This window comes from Amblyomma maculatum, chromosome 11, assembly GCF_055883805.1.
Source record: "Amblyomma maculatum isolate TAMU_Amacu chromosome 11, ASM5588380v1, whole genome shotgun sequence".
Taxonomy (NCBI): Eukaryota; Metazoa; Arthropoda; class Arachnida; order Ixodida; family Ixodidae; genus Amblyomma; species Amblyomma maculatum.
The window spans coordinates 128102623-128125299 of NC_139354.1; the positions used below are offsets into that span (position 1 = coordinate 128102623).

The 22677-nt window shown below is 44.9% G+C and overlaps 2 protein-coding genes across 9 annotated transcripts in view; one reads left to right on the forward strand and one right to left on the reverse strand.

Annotated features, from left to right (window-relative positions):
- LOC146174934 (uncharacterized) overlaps positions 1–5302 on the reverse strand; it is a 128337-nt gene extending 123035 nt beyond the window's left edge. For 3 of the 6 annotated variants that reach the window (XR_014702028.1, XR_014702022.1, XR_014702027.1), the window contains exon 1: positions 5147–5299. The gene's annotated coding sequence lies outside the window, so the exon portion shown is untranslated. Of the gene's footprint in view, positions 1–5146 lie in introns of all 6 variants that reach the window. The other 3 variants (XR_014702026.1, XR_014702023.1, XR_014702025.1) reach the window with 3 other exon arrangements.
- A 659-nt stretch (positions 5303–5961) lies between these two features.
- Positions 5962–22677, forward strand: part of LOC146174935 (uncharacterized) — a 101513-nt gene continuing 84797 nt past the window's right edge. For all 3 annotated transcript variants that reach the window (XM_084584188.1, XM_084584189.1, XM_084584190.1), the window contains exon 1: positions 5962–6116. In XM_084584188.1, coding sequence (XP_084440314.1) covers positions 6009–6116 — 108 coding nt within the window. In that variant the 5' untranslated portion in view covers positions 5962–6008. The remainder of the gene's footprint in view (positions 6117–22677) is intronic.

Here is a 22677-nt window from a genome sequence, read left to right on the forward strand (position 1 = left end):
GAAGGCTAGTATTCCTGTGCTGCCGACGAAAAACGCGAAAGGGCAGGCGCGATAAAGAATGCTGCCATCGTAAGGAGAGCGAACTCATACGGTTGCGAAAAGGAAGCAGAAGGCATGTGTTCCAGTGCTGCCGCAGAAAAAAGCGGAAAGGCAGGCGCGAGAAAGAATGGAACAAGTTGAAGTTATCGCGAAAAAGAAAGAAACTATCCCAAAGGCACAAATTCGCCCGTGCCCAGAAAATGCGTGACTGGTGCGCAACACGTAAGGAGAGGGATAGATTGTTTGGAAAAGTGAGTGACTCATGCTCATGCGTTTCTCTGCACAGAAACAGGAAGGTACGGTTGTTCCGTGAAACGGACAGCCGAAGTTTTAGTGAAAAGGGTGATCTCAACGGTAACGCCGATGGCTTAAGTCGGAGCCAATAACGTGAGAAGAAGCCCCAGTTTTCACTTGTTGGTGTTTTCCTTCCTGACATAGGATTTTGAACATTTATATTCATTATCTTTGTTTGACGTGTTTTTGAAAGCGCGATTTTCAAATTTGTGGACGCGTTCCAAGTGCTGCTAAGCTGCCCTTTAATGTAGATGGGAGCATAAGAGGGAAATAGTCTGGCAAAACTTAGTGAAGTTTGTGCCGTGCTTGCTGGCTGACCAGTTGAGTTTTTAGCGTGGTTGTGATGCTGTAGGTTGTCAGAAATCTCTCCTGAAGACAAGTTGCAGAGTGCCTTGGAAACCCGGACTTGCCAAGGACTTCTTCAGGCTGACTGGCTCAAGAGAAACAGAGTCGGATGAACCCGGCTAGCAGCAACATCCCGATCCCTCCGGACAGCGGATGCAGTCCCCTGCCCTTCGGGATCTCCCTCCCCCGGCGGGGCAGTCTGTTACGTTTCTCCACCGAGAAGTGGGACAGCTGACGCGGCCACCGCATAGCAACAGGCAGAACCGCGAGCGGATCGGCCATTTCGACGCCGTTCATCGGCCGCGCAACGCTTCCTCCCGCCGACAAGTCTCAGCGTGTTCCTGCCACGCGCCAAATGTGTGTGCGTGCCTGTGTGTGCCAAAGCTGGCCAAGCCTGGAGCTCGAGGGAAAGTGCGTCGCCCTCTCCTGTCTGCAGGAGGTGGAGGAGACGAGGTCGGAACACCTGCGATTGAGTCATTCGTCGTGAACCAACATGTTTGGCTCTCCCTTTCCTGTGAGGGTTTACCCTTTCCCTGTGCACTGGAAAAACTATAAAAAGCAGCGGCCGACTCCGCTGAGATAGAGACTACTTTGACGCGCCGTTGGCACGACGCTAGACACCAGCTGTGTGAGAGTGTCTGTAATCTCTCCGGGTCAGCTTCACTGCCCGTTTCTTCCTGATGTTACAGTAAAGGTTGTTTCGTTAAAAGACGCCTCGTCTTTGCTGGCACCTTTGATGCCGTCCGCCGTCCACGGAGCCGCCAGGCCAACGCTACCGAGGGGCCGCGCGCCGCAGCGGTGCGATACCAGAGCCACGCGACTCAAATGTAACAGCGGCGAAAGCTCCACTGATGACAGAGTAGTAGGTTCCGGTGTACTCTAGGGTGGCAACCGTGCGTCCGTCGCAAGCAACCTCAAGGTGGCTTGTTCGCGTCCTCGCATTGCACGGTGGCTTCTGTGTTCGATCACTGCTTCGTCTCACGCTGAGGTCGCGGCTTGGGCACACCGTCACCCCGTCGCTGGGCGGCGATGTCAATTTGAGGTCTGGTCGTGACCTCGTCGACGTTGTCGTCTTGTGGATCGGTGATTTAATGGCTGCATCATCGTGACTCGTCGTCGGTGATGGAGGATCTTCGTGTTTTCGCCGCGAAGCAACCTCACCTCCAAAGGTTGCTCTATTTAGTTTCCCCTGCGCGGGCTTGGGAATCTTCCGCGCACACTATCTTTGTAGTTACGACCGGGCGGCGTAACGGGGGCCCTGCACGGCGAGGGTGATTGGTATAAAGGAATTGGCAGCGCGTCCTCTCCCCTCCGCAGAAAATCGTCAATTTATTGTGGCCGCTCGCCTTGACGGGGTCGTGGGGCGCCGATGGCGAAGCCGCGCAGGGCGATGCGTCTGTAAGGGCAGCGGCGTTGGAGGTGGCAGGCCACATCGTAGTGGAAGCATAATGACCGATTGTTCGCAGTCCTTCAGGCCTCGCACTTATTGAGGCTTGAGGGTCATAGGTGAGTTTCACGGGAAGGGGCCAAAGAGCGACTTTCAGGAACAGGGTGGTAGCGGCGAGGGCTTGGGATGTCATGTCGAGGCGCAGGATGACGTAATGAAGCAGCATAGTTCATGGCTGCTGCTTCTTGCACTGGAGCATTCGGAGAAGTTACTTGAGGAACACCTAGTGCCTGCTTGACTTCTTCACGGACGACTTCGTCAAGCGTCGCCAACTGGGGTTGTTGGGATGGCGGCAGCAACCGTTCTTCTCGCGCGATCTCCCGGAAGCGATCCGCTGCTGTAGGGGCTTGCGTACACCTGCTGGAGCTATTGTTCGTAGTTGCGCATCCGGGTGTCCATTGTCCTCTCAATGGTCGACGCGGCATTCTCACAAGCCCCCCCCCCCCCCCCCCAAAAAAAAAAAAAAAAAAACTAGCGCCTCACATTAAAAATTTTATTTTCTCAACATCGGTCATGTTAGGGTCGGCGCGGCGAAAGAGGCGCTTCATTTCCTCTATGTAGACCAGGACAGGCTCGTTTGGGAGTTGCCGTCTTGATTGGAGGAGGGCCTGAGCTCTTTCTTTTTGGACTTTAAAAAACTCTCCTTTGAGTGCCTCCGAATCCTTTAAAGAAGTCCCGTACTTTTCGAACCGAACTCGGGCATGTCCTTGAAGAACAAAGTAAACTTGCTTGATTTTTGCAGCGTCGTTCTAGCCGCTGAATTCTGCCACATGGTCGAAACGGTCCATTCAGTCTTCCGCATCTTCACTGAGCAGTCGTTGGAAGATGGTGGGCTCCCGGGGCTGCTCGAAGATGACGGACGCTGTTCACTGGGCCATTTCCAAAGTTGATGCCTTCCGGAGTCGAACGGCGTCAGGCAGCAGACTGTGTTCGGGTTGTATTACTTGTAGTCGGCAGCTGGCTCGGTGACCTGTAGGCTGGTCCCCCAGGGTGACAGGAACAAGGCTGAGGTCTTTGCTTGAAGGATCAAGGGCAGCACCTTCACCAGATGTCGCGTAATGGTGACAAGGCGGTAGACACCAAACGAGGACACAGACGTAATAGTACTGAAATTAACTGTTTAATGGGCTGACTTGCGCCTGCAAAAGAACTAAGCAACTCCGCGGCTGCGATAGCAACAAACGTGCTCGTCGATCGTCGAACTAAGAAAGCCTATGCACACAGAACCGCTCAATTTAAGGCTGCTCTGAACTATCTAGATAACGTCGCAAACTGTTACTAGCTCAACTTGGAACATTGTAGAAATATACGCTACTGGTCGGAATTTTCGAGACAGATCTCGGCGCATCTTGTGCGACACTCGGAATTTTCGAGACAGATCTCAGCGCATCTTGTGCGACGAAGAAATTTATGAAGGTGCGTCTCGTGTCGTCGAGCATTAACAAGCAAAGAATACAGAATTGACACTTGTGCCAGAATCCCTATAATAAGGCCGCATGCCAGCGGCTGTTAAAGAACAACAAATACAGTTATGAAAGTTTCGCGGCGATATAACACTACAGTTAAGCTATTTAATGGGAGAAAACGCCCTCGTTCGGATTTCGCGTGTCATTTTCTTGAAAAATAAACGTTCTACACAAACTATACCTTAAGTATAAAAATATTTTTACACAACTCACCCAATATTGTGGTCGTTACATGATGGCCTAAATGCCTATGTGCAATAAAAAGCAACACAACACAATTGCATCAGCGAGTCTAAGGTTGCCGATGTCTGCTAGATAAACCCTTATAAATGTTCCCAATTTCAAGTATCACTCTGCTTCTTCTCAGATATGTGTGGATATTACTGGCGTGAAAGGGTCTTCACCACTTTTCTTGATTCCTTACGGTCAACAATGGAGGCTGTTGCGCCAGTACACATGTATACCAGTACTGGTAACTATTGTTACTGTTATTTCTACTAAACATTACTTATTACCTTTGTTTGTATGGTCACTGAACTCTTCCTTATGTTGAGCGTTGACGTGTATTGTCTGATTATGCTATGATGGCTTGTGTTGATTTCTACACTCTCCCACTAATTGACTTTCCATTTAAAATAAGGTGGTGTTTTCTTCGTCTGCTCGGGTAGTTTTAGGCTTATCGCGTTTATTCATCGAAAACGTTGGATTGGCTGCTGTCAAAGTAATGTTATTGTTTTTCCTGGCATTGTTTTCCCTGTGTGTCATTTATGCTGTATTTTCTGTTTTTTCTCCTTCCTCACGCACTCAACATCTCATTATGTGCATTTTACCTGTTTTTCCTGCCTGACGCAACGTTTGCTTCTTGACGCAGCACCTGACGAGTTCAAAGGGCCCGTTTACTTCCACTCGACTCAGATTTGGGCACGCTTCGAGACTTGGGTTGCTTACCATCCATTCTGGTTGTTTTTGTTTCTGTTTCTGCGGTCTAGGGAGCTTAAAATGTACGACGCGACCGGCTTGTGTTGTTACCAGCCTTGAAGAGACACTGGCGGCTGCCCTCTAAAAGCCATTGTTGCCAATTGAGCGGCGTTATGGCATCCGATACATTTTCTCCTTAGCGCTTGCCAACTATCTCTTTGGAAGCAGAGAATGTGCGAACAAATGCTGTGCCTTGCCTTTTCTTGTTTGTTAGTGGAGATATTAGGAGTTCTAACTTGGGGATATGTTAATCGGCGAAATGTTGCGACCTAATGAAAAAACACACCACTCATCAGTGGAAGATCTGCTCTGATTTATAGTAGGCTAGTGTACGATGTCGTAGCGGATGTACGAGACTGCATATTGTCATGAATATGAAAGGTAGCGTTCTATGACGTCTTGAGACATGATTAGTAGTAATAATGCAACATACTCTAGATAAGCACTCTAGAAAGCAGCGTATTAGAAAGCAGCATATTTTAAGGTTTTGAGTGCGTACAACATTATGTGTAGTGATAAGACATAGTCTTTATCATGAGTCGTGACTCGTAATGATGTGCAACATAGCATGACTCACCACTTTACAATGTAGCCTAAATATTGCGTGAAACTTATAAAACTTTATAAAACGTCTTATTCGTTACCACGATCTTAGCCATACACCATGTTCCATTACTCAGCACTTTACAAGTACGATACTGCAAGGCGTTGTCAATTATTAATATTAGCGAAATTTTACCTCAGAGTTATAAGACTGACTCATAGCTTGTTATTCGCAATTATTCTAATGAATTAAGACTGCGCTTATTGCAGTGCAGTCATACTCAATAACAGCTATCAAATGATCCACGACGACTTTACAGCGCAGATCTCAATTTTAATGACATTCCAATTCTTTATTACAGTCAACAAATCAATGTCAATTTTAGGAATGTGAAGTATAGGTAGAGGGGTCATTGTCAGGTGGGAAGCACCCTTTTGCTTGCATTTCCTTGATTTATATATTGTAAATCAAAGCAAACCAGAATAAAAAAAATAACATGCAACACCTAGTATTCGTCCAGCGCACTCATACTCGACGCAAGATAATAAAGATATATGACATGATTTTGTAACATGAAGTTCCAATTTAAATGCCGTATACCTAATTTCATACATTAAACTGTTACTAAACCATGAATTCAGTTCCATTATGCATGACATAAGCTATTTATTGATATATAGCCAAAAAGTGTAATAATCAGCTGTCAATGAAGAATATTACCTAATTATTGGCAAAAAATGAAGAGCTACAAATTGTCTAGCGGAATTGTACGCCTGCGAATAATTGAAATTTTTGTATGTTGATTCGCCAATATCCTGCTCTCGTTGCAAATAAAAGTTCGAGGTTAAGACAGGGCAAGTCTGTCTCAATCTCCGACACAGACGCAAGACACATAATGTGGCTCTTCGTAAGCATCATATACATGCTGGCTGCAATTAGCAGCGTTTTGGCCACTAATTTCGAAGACGACCCCCGCTTCAAGGACAGGCATTACGCTCTTGATGTGAGTACATATGATATAGTAGATACAGTTTAAGAGCTCTTCTTGTCCTTATGGCCCTCATTCGAGTAGAGGAGCTCAAATTCAACGTATGATAAAATCACAATTCGAAGCGTTATATTATTCTGCGGAATCCTAGAAGAAATGTCTGCGAAAAATGACCAATAATATGCCAATCGCACATTTTTTTCGGGCTATATCACCTGCAACTTATGTTATAAATTTTATGTTACAAAAAGTTACAAATTATGTTACTTGCATCATCAAACGAGGTTCTGTCAGTCGCTTCATTTGTTACAGTTAAACCAATATTTGCTTTTTCTTTTCTTTTCGTTCATCTAAAAATAAACAATATACATCTTCACAATTCTCTCAATAATCAAATTTTACCCGGATATTAAGGAATATATGGAAAATTAAAGGACAGGTATACCTGGAATTTACTGCCCTATGCGCCCAGTTGTGAATCTGAACGCAAAAATAAATTTTAGCATAGACTAAGAGGCCGCAATAGCATGTGCCTATTGCGCATGGTTTATTGATGCATTATTTAGAGATGCCTGAAAAGATGACAGTTTTTGAAATTCTTCCTTCTACTGGCGCAACAACTGCTAGGAGCCGCTGACGTAAGTTTCTGTACTATAAACGACAATAAATGTCGGCGTTTGAGATTAGGAAATTATATTTATAGTTTCACATCAAAAGAAACGGCTGTTCTCACTTAAAAACAATACATTTACAAAGGCCTAATGACCACTTTTAGAAGTCAGGAAGAGCCCAATATCTAGATACCTTTGAGTTTTGTAGTTCTTATGAACGTCGAAGAAGGACGTAATGCTATGGAGAATAGAGGGAAAAATAACGTCACTTCAATAAATTTCGGCCACCTTATGAGACCAACAACTGCGTGCCGTAGTTAAGTTGCTTTATTTAAAAGTGTATTTGAGGTACCTGTTTAACGAAAACAGTAATGATGTGTTTTAATCACATTGTGTGAGGTGTTATCTCATTTTTGGTGTATATCCAGCTGTTTTTACAGTATACTGTATTCTATTAATGCCTTTCGCAGAGCTGTTCATTGGTACTTTGATGTCCACATATGCAAGACATTGTATGAAAAGAACTATTAGAGAAGCCATCTTCTGTTCAAGTGAAATTCCAGATAACAGGCTGGCTTCCTCAGCAGTGGAACTGCTGTACGAGGCCTCGCATACATATCTACATTACTGCACCCCATTGAGATCACTTTTTATTACCCCTTGAAGTTTCTGAAGAACCGGTGTGAGAGAAACTAAGGAAAGACGAAGAAGGAAAAAAAAACAAGTTTGGAGAAAAGAAGAAAGATGAGAACGTGAACGTGGAGGGTGGTTCGAGGAGCACGAGGCACAAGGAGAGGAGAACAGGCGAGCTGCGGAGCCGATCGGTTGTCTACGGAGCTCGGAGCATAAGAAGCATAACCTGCTTCCTGATTCTCAAAGCTAGTTAGCACTCATTTAGTCAGCATGCAGACAAAGCAAATATCTTTTAATTGACGTATGTTCTAAGGTCAAAGCTGCTAAATGCCTACATTGCTGAAAGAAAAGCAACAAGAAAAACAGACAAGAGGAGAAAACATTGGAGTAATATTCCACTGAGTAGGTTGAGAATTAAGCCCCATACCTCAAGTGTACTGCTCATAAAAGGCCCCTTCGTCTACCATAGACAGTAAGGTACTCTGCAATGTTACAAATATGACACAATGAATTACTGGATAAAATTCAAAAAAATGTTTGATTCCACCATGTTTGTTTCAAAGGGGAATTATTTCTCCCAATTTTTATGCAGTGTCAGCGACAGAATAACCAAATTTTTATTTTCAAGGGGTGAAATAACTGGAGAGAAATTCTAAGCGCGTCCTTACAATAGACATTCCTAGTAATTCTGCCACGCCATCGAGTGACCACGCAAAGCGCCCTGGGAAAGTGAAGCGTTGTCACGCTCACGTCTCTCTGAGTGCCATTTCTCGGGCTAAGTTTTCACTGCTATCTTGGCATTCTTGCTGCGCTGCTGCTTCCCGCTGTTTTCTTATTTGTTGTGCCCACCATTCCTTTGTATCGTGTTGCCCAGTTGGATGTTGCATTCTAAATCCATGGATCATCAGTCAACACGAAGTCTGACGTTCGCCCACGGAGGCTCTCCATAATGCCACACGAATGCGCAGTACGGAAATCTGGAGCTCAGCGGTGGAACACATTGGCAGGGCGTAGATGGATGCCATGGTTACGACGCGTTCGATGAGGTGGCGTGAACCACACACGGCAATCTTGGCTTTACATGACATAGTGAAGCTTTCGCTTCAAAAGTCACGGAAAATTGCAAAGTCTCGCAGCTAACTATCAAAACAATCCGGTACTTGCTGAATTTTGCAAGCAAGAATCACCAATGCACACGAGAAGACATATGACAGCAGAAAGCAGCGGCACAACACGCCAACATTTGCCAAGCAGCCGACGCGAGAGGCGATTGCTTCTTCTTCCATTGTGCTTTGCGCAGATCTGCCAGAGCATGGCGCGGCACTGAAATTTGTGGAACTGTGTTATTACGGGCAATTTCTGACAAGTGCGATTGGCTTAGCAAGATGGAGGAATTTGTAAAAACATTATCCAAATCTCCCCATTGGATGGATGCTACATTTACAAGTCACTGACTGCTGACGAGGCAAGTCTTGGCAGGTTTGAGAAAATCCATGGTGAAGCATTACTATGCAGTTTTTGTTCATGGTAGAAATAATAAACCTGTCATTGTTTTTTGTTACAAGTTGCACTGCACTTATCTTAGTTTATAAAAAACATGAGCTTAGTTTATAAAAAACATGAGGCATGGTATCAACTAAAAATAGAAATTAATGTGAGCCATAAAACTGAAAAAGGTTTATTTTTCAAATTTCGGGGTCAGCGAAAATACAAAAAGCTAGAGAATATGAATTTCAGTTTTTTTTCTTCTACCGTCTTACGGGATCTTATCTTGCTTACAACACACACAAAACTATGTTTTAATGTCTGCGAAACTGTAGCTGATGTTGTGCGATGGCAGCTCGAAAGAGCTCAATTGAAAGTCGTGACTACAATCAGCCCATGCCCAAAAAGCCCAGAAATGAGCGCTGTACAAAAAAAAATGTTGATTCAAAAGCAAATATGCCGGCAAGTTACAGTAAAACCTCGTTACAAGAGACACTCAAGGGATCCGAAAAACTTGTCTCTTGTAAGCAAGGTCTCTTGTAACCGAAAATTCAAAAAGCACTGTGTTGATCAGTTTACTGCACATCAGCATATGAATGCATTTACACACATTAACAGGAAATTATTCAGGAAAGCTTGAAGAAGTTATTCATACTAGTATGTATTTTGTGAGTGCAGAGTGTATTCCTTCCCAAATTCTGGAGGTTAAGCACTTCACTTTGCAAGCCTTCCTTTTGCTTTAATACCTTTGAGGCACTCTTACATGCTCGTCACCCTCAGACGATTCACAAAGATGTCTCTTATAACCGAGTGTCTCTTGTAACAGTGTCTCTTGTAACAAGATTTAACTTCATTATTAAAGAAAACTTTAGCGAGCGCATCTCAGGCCTGTGATTATGCTTTCTAGGGACTGGCAATGACAGCATATTAGATTATACATTTCAAGCACAGTGCAGACATTATAGCATTTCAATGTTCTAGCATCTGTAAATGTTAATTTGGCAGTCGGGCTCCAATGCGATGTTATGGAAGTCAAAATCTAAGGTTGCTGCATGTTTCCTGACCTGCCGCGCCCCCCCCCCCCAAAAAAAAAAAAAAAATTACCTTCTCCACCTCAAAATATATTCCACAAACACAGAAGCCAAAACTGATGGCACCTCTGTCTGACGATGGGAAAGTGAGTCTATCAACGAGACCGTGCAAAAACAACCCTGCTAACATGAATGGCCCAACTACAAAAAAAAAACCTCCAAGAGCCGAACAAAAAAAAAAAAACTAGATATATTCATTACAAGCATGCAGCACTTAAAACTCAGCGTAGAAGCATTGCTCCAAAATCACAAGCCCCACCACGGCCTTTTTAGCAGTGCGACGCAATAGAAGTGCTGCCTCGTTACAAATGGCCACATTGCTTTAGAGGGATGCTTCACCGCACGGACCATTGCCTGTACAGTGAAGCATCCTCAAACCGCAACGGTTCAGCATACTCGAAGCGCGGAAAAGCACGTCAATGTAACAGAAAAATAACGGGTAGGCATTACGATGGCATGACGTCATCTCAAAATAAAATAAAAGGCCAGTGATGCATGCTGCAGTATATGAAAAGTCACAACTGGTCATATCACAACAGAAAGCTTTCCCTGCGTATGGCCAACTTTTGCGGCTAATCGGGGCATTTTGGCGCAATGTGGCGCACATTTAACGAATTTCGCACTTATGGCGCAGCAACATGCAGCTGTATTCATAAGGCGCAGTTGGCGCCACTGTTGCACCCCTGCTGTTGTGCCTCCACTGACTAAAAGCGATGAGTGCCCTTCGGGAACCACTAGATCAGAAATTGGCACAGAAGCCCAAGAAAATTGGTCCAGTATATTGCGATGCTGGCAATATGCATACAACAGCAGAGGCGAATGCAGATTCTAGAGAGAAAACAAGTGTGGCTACCGTATCATTACAAGGTTTAGTGGATACGAAGGAGCCGGCCCCAGAGGAGAAAGACGAGCATGTGAGTCCACAAGATGGCGCAGTAAACGGCGAGGCCAGTAGCGATAAGATACCAATGTCAAGACCCACTGTGTGTTTAGCAGAGGCAGAGCCTCCGGTGCTGTTTCCAACCATACCTACCACCGCAAAGTTACATGTAGCCTTAGTAGAGGCAGACATTGTCAATGTCACAAACACACAGGTGTCATTGCTATCCATCGCAGGGGATTAGAAAGATGAGAGAAATATGCCAGATAATGGCCAGGCCAGCCAGCGGACACAAAAAAATCCTGCCAGTCGAATGTTGCGGTACCAGAGCAGGTGAGCCCTGAAGAAGGCCCCAAGATCATTCGGAATGAGCGCCTCCAGCAATGAAAGTGAGATATGCATTTCGACCACAGCAGGTGCCACGTTAACTCAAGTAGAAGTTGAGCAGCCAATGCAAGCGCCAGGAAGAGCGAACAGAGTGCAAGAAGCTTGCGGAAATGTGAGTGGTACGTCAGCTATTTCCTTGCTGCCGGAATTATCATCGATAAGTGGAGACGCACTTATCGCCCGGCGGCCATAAAACCTGTGAGCGGGGTCGGGTTTTTGTGGCGCTACTTAACAGAAAGTTGAAGTACTGTTCTTTCCTTTTAGATATGGAAAAGGATGCACTCATAAAGCGAAATCCGGAGCGTGGGCACAGCGCCCGAGAGTAGCTGGCTGGAGCTAACCTGGTGATATTGCACTCGCGCTGGCTTGCCCTGTTGCACTCGCGCTGGCTTGCCCTGCGTGGTGGCTTCCACAGACGATGGCAAACGTGTGGAGGAACAGCGTGTTGCATGCAGTAAGCTAGGGGGTTCCAGAGGTGTGGGGGAGCTGTGCGTGCATCTGTGCTGCACCCCACACACCAGTGGCTTGTCTGTCGCTCGTGGGTACATACTAACATCTTCAGACGAGCGGCGCTGTCGAGGGAGCACATTGGTTTGCTTGCCTTACGAAGGGATATTCGCAGTTGGCGAAGGGTATGCCTTCTGAGGCACGTGTTAAATGACGGTTCTTAACTTGTTGAGAAACTGCAGGCAGCATTTGCTTCTGCAGAGCTGAATTCAGTGTGCATTCGCTGCAACGCGCTGTGAAGAAACACGAATGTTTTCAATTCTCTCCCCCGAGCACTCTGATGGCCAGAAGCGTGCTCCTAGGAGTTGGCAGCTCTTAATTTTTTTCTGCAATGTATTCAGTTGTCTGTCAAAGCCTGGCAATAAAAATAAAAAAAGCGTCAAAGGGTGAACATTGACCTCACACGATACAAGCAAATCGAAGTATTCATACCACTTCTCTAAGCCTGCCTCATGTTCTACGTAAAGTAGTCATCCGCAGCGACTGTTGCCAGATGCAGAAGTGTTTTCTGCCATTTTTCACAGCCACATTTTTTTATACCGCCTGCAAAACAAGTTACAATATGCTGTTAACATTGAGGTTGCTTGCAAAAGTTTAGAAGACTCGACATGAAAAATTGAGCATTACACACTTCAGCACGCAGTTTTTGGGCAAAAAGTTCACCTTAATCTAGTTCCCATATGTACTTCTCCTGCTTCGAGTGGAGGACATATTCTCAAAGAGACCTTGTCGAAGGAAACGCCGAGGGGCGTTCATGAATCTGAATTGGCCCTGGAGTGGAGGAGCAGCTGTTTTCTCCACTCAGTGGAGTGGAGGTGGAGTGTTGAGTCGAGGCGCGTTTGTGAATGCAGGTATTAGTAATGTAATGTTACTTCATAAGGATCACTGCATTTTGCTTTGTTTACTGTAGCAGTGCCATGCAAATGGCGGCAATGGGCAACACGTCGTGTGGGCAGAAGCCATAAATAAATTCAGTACTTCCCTATTACACTGAACTGCTGAGTAAGCGTTCTGATAACCTGTTCCCACTGCCTCTCCTTATCAAGACATCCACCAAGCCACGTCTGATGTTTTTACCGGAGCTGAGATACAGGCATGTGAAAGTACTGCTGTGATCGTTTTGATGAGACTGGCTTAGTGTTCCTGAGCTGATGTCTGGACATAACTGGCCTCGTTAACACGTCATTTTCCTGAAAATGCTGAGGAGACTCGGCAATGAAAAATGCAGCACTTTAAAGACAAGGACAGCAGACCGGAAAATGTGAACAGTCACATTTTTGAGAATGTCGGTTAAAAATGATTTTTACAGTTCGAAATGTTAGGAAGCAACAAAACACTCCCCTCTTCCTTTGGCTTTGAGCAATTCCTGCTGTTTTCAGCCACTCCGGAGCCCTGAGCAGGTGCTTCTCTAGATGTTCGAAGCTGAATTCCTCCGCATCCCTGGCCACCTCTGCTACACGAAATCCTGCAGATGACCGAAAATTGCTGTAAAATAGTAATACCAATGACTACACAATACTATGAAGAACTGAACAAGGGTAAATGGGGTACGCCTCAGTTCGCTGAGGAGCCAACGTTTTGACAAGTGGACTTGTCTTCATCTGGGCAAAGCGATAATAACTGGCAGGGGTTTAAATATGCTTTTGCTACCGAAGAAGAAGCAAAAGCATATTTCACATCTCCCTCCCCACTCCTCCCCACTTTTTCACATCTACTTTCATCGGACCCATTTTCCCCTCCCCTGCTTTTCTTCTTCGGAAGCAAAAGCGTATTTAAACCCCTGCCAGTGATGCTTGCTTTGCCCAGACGAAGACAAGTCCACTTGTCGAAACGTTGGCTCATCTGTGAACTGAGGCGTACCCCATTTACCCTTGTTCAGTTCTTCTTCATACCGTGCAAACCATTTTCTTCCTCTCATTCTACCTATAAAATAGTAAAGCTGTCGAATTCATGGACTCAAAATAAAGCTCTGCTTTGCTCTTTTTAAGGCTTAGTCATCATCAGCGAATTTTTTTTTAGCACTTCTGTAAAAGAATATGAGATCCAAGTCGTTTCCTGCTTTGTATCCCATAATGCAATGACATCACAGAAACAATGCACACAGCTTTACTGCTTTAGATGTTCGCTTTGAAGGGCAACATGCGAACACAACTTCCTCTAATTTGAAACATTCAGCAGTACTAGAGATATAGCTTCATGCAAACTACGACGACTTGTGCAAAACTGCTAGCTATTCGTCGGAAGCATTCAAGGGCGCCAAAAAGCACAGCGCATATGGCAGAAATTGTAACAGAGTGCGAATAACAAATTACTCTTTTTGCAAAGAAGTATGCATATATGCTTTTTGCCACCGCATGTGCAAAGAACGCATCAATGCATCAACTGCGGCCTAACAGTGAACTTTTAAAATGTTGTGCTGAGCCTTTCACTATTGCAAATAGGTACTGCGGACACACAGGTTATCGTTCTTGCTAATATAGAAGGCTTCAATCAGTTTCTGCGATTCTGTATTTCTGCTCAAAACAATAGTACACATTACCACAGCCTGCCTCATAGGACCTCACAGGACAAAATCCAATGTGCTGTGGTAAATTAGAGACCATTTTCTTTTGCTCAATAAATCACTCGAGTTCCCAGACTCCCTCATTTGCACAGTACCTAGTTTGTCCTGCACATGAATGGCTGCTTGAGAGTGAAACTCGTCCACTACCTTTTCTGCATGTTTCGTGAATGACCACCCATTCTTGGTACCAAAACAAAATTATTGTACGGTAAGCTACAATCATGGGCGTTCTTGATACAGGAGCACAATAGGTTATATTCAATAACAGGATATATAGGGTACCATTGTCCTTCTATCCCTGATAAACGAGCAAGAGCAGAGGCCGAAACACCAGGAAAAGCTGCCGTTTACATTAGGGCCAACATTCCCCAAACGCCACTTGACTTGAGCAAGTGGTGCAACACTCAGCAGGAAGTAGTTGCTGTACTCACGCGTCCGAACAAAACGCCCCTTATATTAGTGTCCATGTACGCTAGGCCAAGAAACACAGTGCTTAATCTTGGATGGGTTAAGCATATTCGCCATTCATACCCTGGAATTGCGATACTAATCGGTGGAGATTTTAACGCTCCGCACACCGTATGGGGATATGATTATGATTCTAAAAGGGGTGATCAAGTTCATACTGCCTTCACAGAAATGGAATTTACACTGCTAAATCATCTAGGAGTCGCAACACTACCTGCAACACAAACACGCTCACCAGACTTGACGTGGTGGAAGGGCCCTGGTGCACCACAATGGCAGGCGGAATTAGATGCGTGGGGTAGTGATCATGTCCCCATTGGTATTGGTCTTAATTTGGGACATATGAAGAAAATTCGAAAGAAAGCGTCTGTTACACATTGGGATGGTGTACGGCAGGATACTCGAACGCATTCAGTTAGCCCGAATACTCTCGTTACTACCCTTCAAACGGTACTCAAGGATCACACCATTACAACTACAGTGAACGAAGATCAGCCAACTCCCGACCTGCACCTACTAAAACTTTGGGCACGCCAAAAGCGGGCCGAGATACAGGCTGGTCGCCATCCTGAAGACGTGCAAAGAAGAATTGAGGTAAACAGAGTGACGGCACAGGCACGCCGATATGAAAAACAGCTGGCTCATAGGAGATGGGATGAGTGGTGCAGTCGTTTGGGCTCAGGAACGAATAACAAGGCCCTCTGGAGGACTTTCCATGGCATGGAAAAGAGGCGGCAGGTTAAAGATCATGCAGAAAGTATTAGACTCGCATTACAGCTTACACCAGAAGAGTTTGCAGATCAGGCTGCTGCCCTTTTCTTCCCGAACCACGCACATTATCCGGCGCCTTCACCGACAGTGGATGCGGTTGATAAAACAGGAATAACATTACCATTTACCAAATTGGAGTTATTGGCTGCTATAGAAGAAGCGAATGGTAAAACTGCGCCTGGACATGACGATATTCCTTATAAAGTATTCAAGAATTTAGAAGGAGCCGCAGTTGACGGCTTCTTGGATGTGGTAAATGAGGTATGGCAAGGAGGAGACATTCCACTCGGCTGGAAACACTCGGTGGTGGTAACAATACCAAAGGCTAGGAAACCTCCCACAAGTCTAGAATCTTTGCGGCCTATCTCGCTAACACCCACAATTTGCAAAATCTATGAAAAGATGATAGCCACCCGCCTGTCATGGTGGTTGGAAAGTAATAAAAAATACCATGCTCGACAAATTGGGTTCCGAACAAACCTTGGGACAGAAAATGGACTGGCTGTGCTCGCTGAAGAGGTCATACACGTGTCGCCTTATAGCCACCTAGTGCGCACTGTAGTGGCTACCGACATGGCGAAGGCATACGACAACGTGTTACATGCCAAGATTCTTAGCAACATGGAATGTATGGGCATTCCCTTGCAGGTCATAAAAGCAGTACATAATCTGCTTAAGGACAGGACGTTTTCTATCCGGATAAACGGAAAACAAATTGGCAATTACACCTCGAACAGAGGCGTGCCACAAGGGTCAGTGTTAGCACCTATATTATTTAATATCGCACTGATCCCATTGGCGTGGAAATTAGCTAAAATACCAGAAGTGGGGTTCATGATATACGCAGATGATGTCACGATTTGGTCTGTTCATAAACAAATTGACAGACAGATTCGGCGTCTGCAAGAGGCTTTAAATACCATAGATGAGTACGTGCAAAGTGCAGGCCTGGAATTATCACCTCAAAAGTCCAGTTACATTCATGTTGCCAACAAGAATGGAAGAAAACAATTGGCAACGCAAAGAGTCTCCCTAAAGATTGGAAATCAGGCACTGGAAGAGGTGGACGAGTTGAGAGTTCTTGGCCTAGAAATTCACAAATCCGGCAAAGGAACACAATGGCTTCATAAAGTGAAAAAAGTAGCTGCGACTTCCTTAAACTTGATAAAACGCATTTCGTCTAGGGGAGGAGGAGCTCGAGCGGACATGGCAAGACGTCTTGTACAATCAGTGTTACAGCCGAGGATACTATACCAGGCCCAATTCCAAAGACTCACGAGGCGGCAATGGGCAAAAATGGAAACAATAAATAGAAACGCAATGCGCACTATCACGGCCTTACCAAAACTTACCCCTATCCCTATTCTCCAAGAGTTTGCACAGATAAATACGTTGACAGAATTAATTGAGCAACGAGAGGCAACAAGGGATATGAAGCGAAAGTACGTTACGCCCATAGCATCCTTGTACAACGAAGTGGCAGTTCGAACACCACCAATGGCTGACCCCCCTCCTTGGGAATTCACTACTATCACGACAAACAAGACCACTCGGCTTCGTCGCAAAGAAAAGCTGGCATCTCGACCTCTGGTTGATGCACTTCCAGGTACCTTGATTGCATATACGGACGCATCAATTATAGAAAATGGCGGTAGAACAGCAGCTACTAGTCCAACACACAGCGAACTAAAGGTACATAAAGAATATCTTTTAGAATACCCGGACCCGCTTGTGATGGAACTCTATGCAATCCGCGATGCTATGGAGGCCATAAATAAAATAGATTCGATAACAGAAGCCCACATCTATACAGACTCCTTAGCCGCCATAAAAAAACTAAAGAAAGTGACGAAGACGCTATTTGTTACCCAGGAAATCCACGCACTCAATAAAAAAACAAAGATAAGCATCCAGATACATTGGACACAAGACAATGCTGAGAACGCTGAGCAGAGAAAAGTTGACCACCTCACACACGAAGTTCCACACACTAATGCGCCCCCAACCAGGCTCCCTTTCGATGCCCGCTCCGCTGTTTCCATTTTAGCATCCTCTTTAAGGAAAAGTACACGTGCCCTCATTCCCCCGTGTACATTCCCACTCCCTCGTAACTTAACGAGATTGGAGGAGGTTTCCCTTAGAAGGATAAGAGCTGGGGCGGCCCTTACCCCGTCGGTAAAATGCCGATGGGAATCGCAAGCTGAAATCGGACCAACAACATGCCCAAAGTGTTCCACACCAGCTGCAGAAGTGGATGTTCGCCACCTGCTATGGACTTGTGCAGGGACAAGGGAATCAAGGACAAAGATTCTGCGCGAAGTGGGTCTAACCACAACAAGGGAAGATGACTTTTCTAAATGGCTCACCGACAACGCTAAGAGCGGGAGCCTGCTCCGGTTCCTCACGGAAAACCATTTACATGAGTTTATATAATATGTCTTATGGCAAGTTTGCGTACAAAAAAAAAAAAAAAAAAAAACCTCTTTCGCCTTTTCCGATGTGACAGCAAAGACCACAGCTTCATTGGAGATAAAAAGAAAAGCGGACTGTCATGCATGCTCACAGCAATGTTCAAATTGTGGGACAGCTTGGGTAGATATTGCATAACTGCCAGTCTCGCCTTTTCTCAAGGTTCCTGCGACGCAATGCTGGTGAGGGAAGCTGACCCAAGTATGCTGATGGCAATATTTGAACAGCAAGTCTAAGCAAAGCACTGAATGCTTAATGAATCAGGTATGCTGGTGTTTTGTTCCACAATAAAAAGGGGCTCCTTCCAATTGATTTTCAAATAGATAAAATTTAGTGAAAGGAATGAGTGACTGATTTATTTTTCTGTGAATCTGTGATCAGGAAGTCGTGTGTCCCCAAGATCCATTCTAGGTTTGAAATTCACTTGGCTAGGCTGACTTCAGCTGGGGCCCACTGTTTTCTTTTGACAGGGGTTACAAAAGACACCTAGAAATGACGGGCTGTAGAAGTTGGTGCAGATGCGCCTAGAGAATAGGTGAGACCAGTAGTGACATACCTGCACATGCCATTCCGCAATGTAAACAAGGTAGTGTGCAGGCATGACATTCTTCTAGTCTTTTTAGCCCCTCCGAAGCTTGGTTGTCTTTCCTCTGGCTTCATAAAAGAACAACTAAAAGAAAGAGGCTCTGGTAAAAAGCTTCGATGTCCATTCAAGAGATGCGCTGATTGGTTACTATATGAGTTGCCTTCTCGTCAGCTCGATCTTATATAGTAAACACTGGGTGTCATGTAACTGAGCAAATCAAGGGACATGAACAGATTGTTGAGAAACGTAAAGTGTAGTGCAAACTGCAAAACCATTTCTGATCTTGAGTTCATGCTCTTTAATAGCACCAAGATAAATAGTCTGTCAGAAAAAGGTATCAAGCTATCTAAAGACGAGCTGGAAAGCGTATTGGGTGACTGGGTTGCAATGAAGAGCTGAAATGATTTTCTTTTCGAGGATATGTTCTATTCCATACAATATTGTGCATATGCCAAGCGCAACAATTTAAAACCAGACATGTAAAAGCCAAGTCACAGCTTGCGAGTTGTAAAGGTATTGCGACAATGTGGGCTTAAAAGGAACAGCTGCTGGCCAATTGCATGCTGCTCGATTCCTTGGAGCTGCTAAGAAATAAGCAGCGCCTTGGAGGTAATGAATGCTTGTCCCATATCTAGCTTCTCATTACCTAACAGTCAAGACCAACTGCCCTTCTAGAAGATAAAGCATAACGAAAGGAAGCACATAAAAGGAATGATGGGATGTACATTTGATATACAAACATGCTGCCCTATCACGTTTTACTGTAATACTGGCAACTCTTGGACAGGACGATGCCTTCTGGGATGGTGACCAGTTGGTTACACTTATAATAGCCCGTGGGTACAGTTGCCAGAACGGCTATTTACAGTGCTCAACCGAGGCTCATTTGGCTGTACCGATGGCATCTAGTGGAAACAACTGGTTTCGAATAGCCTGCATCTGTGCATGTGCTGACATACTGATGGGAGTGTCTTCACGTATGTTCCTAGTCTGTATACAGCTTTTACCACTTGCGACTGCTCACAAAGGTGCCGCAGAAACACAAAACAAAGTGTAGCTAGAACATTCAGGCATGCATGTGCTTTATTATATATTTGTGTGCAGCAACATTAATACACCGCATTCACTTTTGCTAACACTAGTCAAATGTATTATTATTCGTAGCGCACAGAGCGTTTCCTTTTGGTACAGAACAGCACAGAACTTGGTAACTCCCCAATATGGTTTAGCTTGATATTTAGATAACTTTCACCTACTGTGTCATAAACGTGATGATGACATTATTGGACAAGATAAACAGCTCAAGGAAGCTCTATCAGTGTGGGGATGCATGATAAATGCACGCTATCATAAAAGAAGAATAATTGGCCGATGACATCCATACAGCCCAAAGTACACTATCTGAGTACTCTAGATTGCCATGCTGATGACTGTACAATCAAGTTGCTCCCTGGTAGCAAATGATTGTCATTTGCATGCCTTTTTGCAGCGTGAGACCTAAATGCTCAGAAAATCTCCCCCCACGCTGGTCATTTTGTGCACTCAGAGTAAAAGCAAATACTTTTTGAAAACCGACATGTCATGATGTTAATCATAATTTGTATGTTTTAGAATACTTTCATCCGAACTGCTGTCCAGCAAACTGGCAGAACATATTAAAATACTCATTAAGCAGCACAAGAAGGATTCTCTTTCAATCAGTTCATCCGTTCTGCAAAATTTTAAAACATTTCACATTGATTTTGTGATGTCAACTGTCACGTATTGCTACTGTGAATTAAGCACGGCTGCTTCAATGTGCAAAAAAAAATCTCCGTACTTCCGTCTTTTCGAAACTGCCATGAAATGGTAATTGCATGGAAAGCCGTCTCACAGCAGGGCTGTGAGACCTGCCGGTGCTGCTGCTGGCGAGGGCTCCTGCTTTGCCTGCATATTGTGACTTCGCGACAAAAAAGAAAGATTAGAAGTAGAGCTCTTTGACTACGTTCGGAAACTTCCTTTGAGCCTTTTTGCATACGGCTGACAAAGGGCTTTTCACACTGATTTTGTGATGTCAACGGTCACGTATTGCTACCGTGAATTAGGCACGGTCGCTTTTTTGCGTAAAAAAATATCTCAGTAAGTATGTTTCAAACGCACTGTGAAATGGTAATTGCATAGAAAGCGGCCTTGCAGCAGGGCTGTAAAACCTGCAGATGTTGCTGTTGGCGAAGGTTACTGCTCGGCCTGCATAATGTTATTTTGCGACAAAAAAAAATTTGAAGTAAAGCTCTTTGCATGAGTACATTCGGAAATTTCCTTTGAGCCTTTCTGCATACGGCTGACAATGAAAGGTTTTGAACATATCTTTTGCGAGGTCAACAATGCAAACATGGGAGCCAGTTGGTTGATCATACTGGGGAATACTGTGCTACATACTAGGCAGGGAAGAGGTTCATTCGTGTGTTGTCCTTCACCTGTCCCCCATCTATAAAGTAGCACTGTATTCCCCAGTTTGTGATGTCGACGGTCACTTATTGCTACTGTGAAATAAGCACGGCTGCTTCATTGTGTAAAAAAAATAAAAAATCTGAGTACATACGTCTTTTCAAACCCGCTATGAACTGGCAATGGCATGGAAAGCGGCCTCGCAGCAGGGCCATGAGACTCCTGCTTGGCCTGCATAATGTGACTTCGCGACAAAAAAAAAATACAAGTAAACCTCTTTGTGGACTATGTTCGGAAACTTCCTTCGAGCCTTTCTGCATGTGGCTGGCAAACATTGAAGGGCGTCCAAATCACAAGAAAACGCAAGAAAACGCGACAAATTTTGAAATGCAAACAGTAGTTCCTCACGTTTTACGAGTCCTACACTACAATCGATGTTTCCGGCATTACCTTGAAACGCACATATTTCTCTCGCAAGAGAAAACTTAGCTTTGTTTCCTTTCATTCAGATGTTCATTATTTTACGCTGGACACTGACTTCGGCATTTATACCGAACTGCTAGTAGAATTACTTTATTAAAAGCAACTGCAGAGATACAAAGGTGCTACGAACACTAGGTTGTGCAAGGTGCACCGAAGAATATAACAAGGACCATCGCGGCGCTACGCAGTTAAATCTAAATGAGGTATCCAGCCACAGATGCTCGCGTACACCACAGTGCATCGCAAGCGAAGAGTCGAGGACTTGCCTCAAGTGTTTCTTTTCCTGTGCGGTTCGAACCCGGCAGACGCTTGCAGCGTGGAACGTGAACGCATTGCCAGGTGCGGGGCTTCCGCGCTTCTCAAGCGTTTGACGTTTCCGCTATATCAACCAACAACTCCAACCGTATAGAACACTGCACGCTTTATGTACAAAGCAAAGCGCAACAATCATCGACGAACGCAAACACCGGCTTCAGCGAAGTATTTCAACTTCAGAAAAGAACAACTCCCATTATGAATCCGCCATGCCGCTGTTACTACGCGTCATGCATGGAGGGTATTAGCAAAGTGAACGGAGTAGACTACGTTTCAGCGGCTCCACTCCGACACTGACAAACAGCACGGGGGCGCTAAAGTCGCCTAGCAGAATTCGTCCGAAAATGCAGTTTGTAACTGCCAATTTACAGTTTGCCAGACCATGAAAGTACAAAAACTATTTCCGATTTTGTATACAGCGCTTGACAATTGATTTAGGCACAGAATTATTACAAAGTAAACTTTACACAAAAGAAAGCTGCGCTCATCTAGTGGCGCTTCAGTCGAAAGTAGATCAACGGGGCAGTTTCCCTAGTCGTATTAGGCCACTGCAACATTGTGTCTACAACAGCCCATGGTCTTCCCCTGTCGTGCTGGTAGAAAAAAGAATGGCACCTTTCGCTTCTGTATTGATTATAGAAAATTGAACTACATCACTAAAATGGCGTTTACCCGCTGCCTCGTATCGACGATTCGCTTGACAGACTACGTTGCGCCCAGTATTTCTCCTCAATCGACCTGAAGAGCGGGTACTGGAAGATTGAGGTCGATAAGCAGGACCACGAAAAAACGGCTTTTGTCAACCAAGATGGTCTGTATGAGTTTAAAGTCCTGCCTTTCGGCCTATGTTCAGCACCGGCTACTTTTCAGCGCATAATGGACATGGTCCTCGCTGGCCTC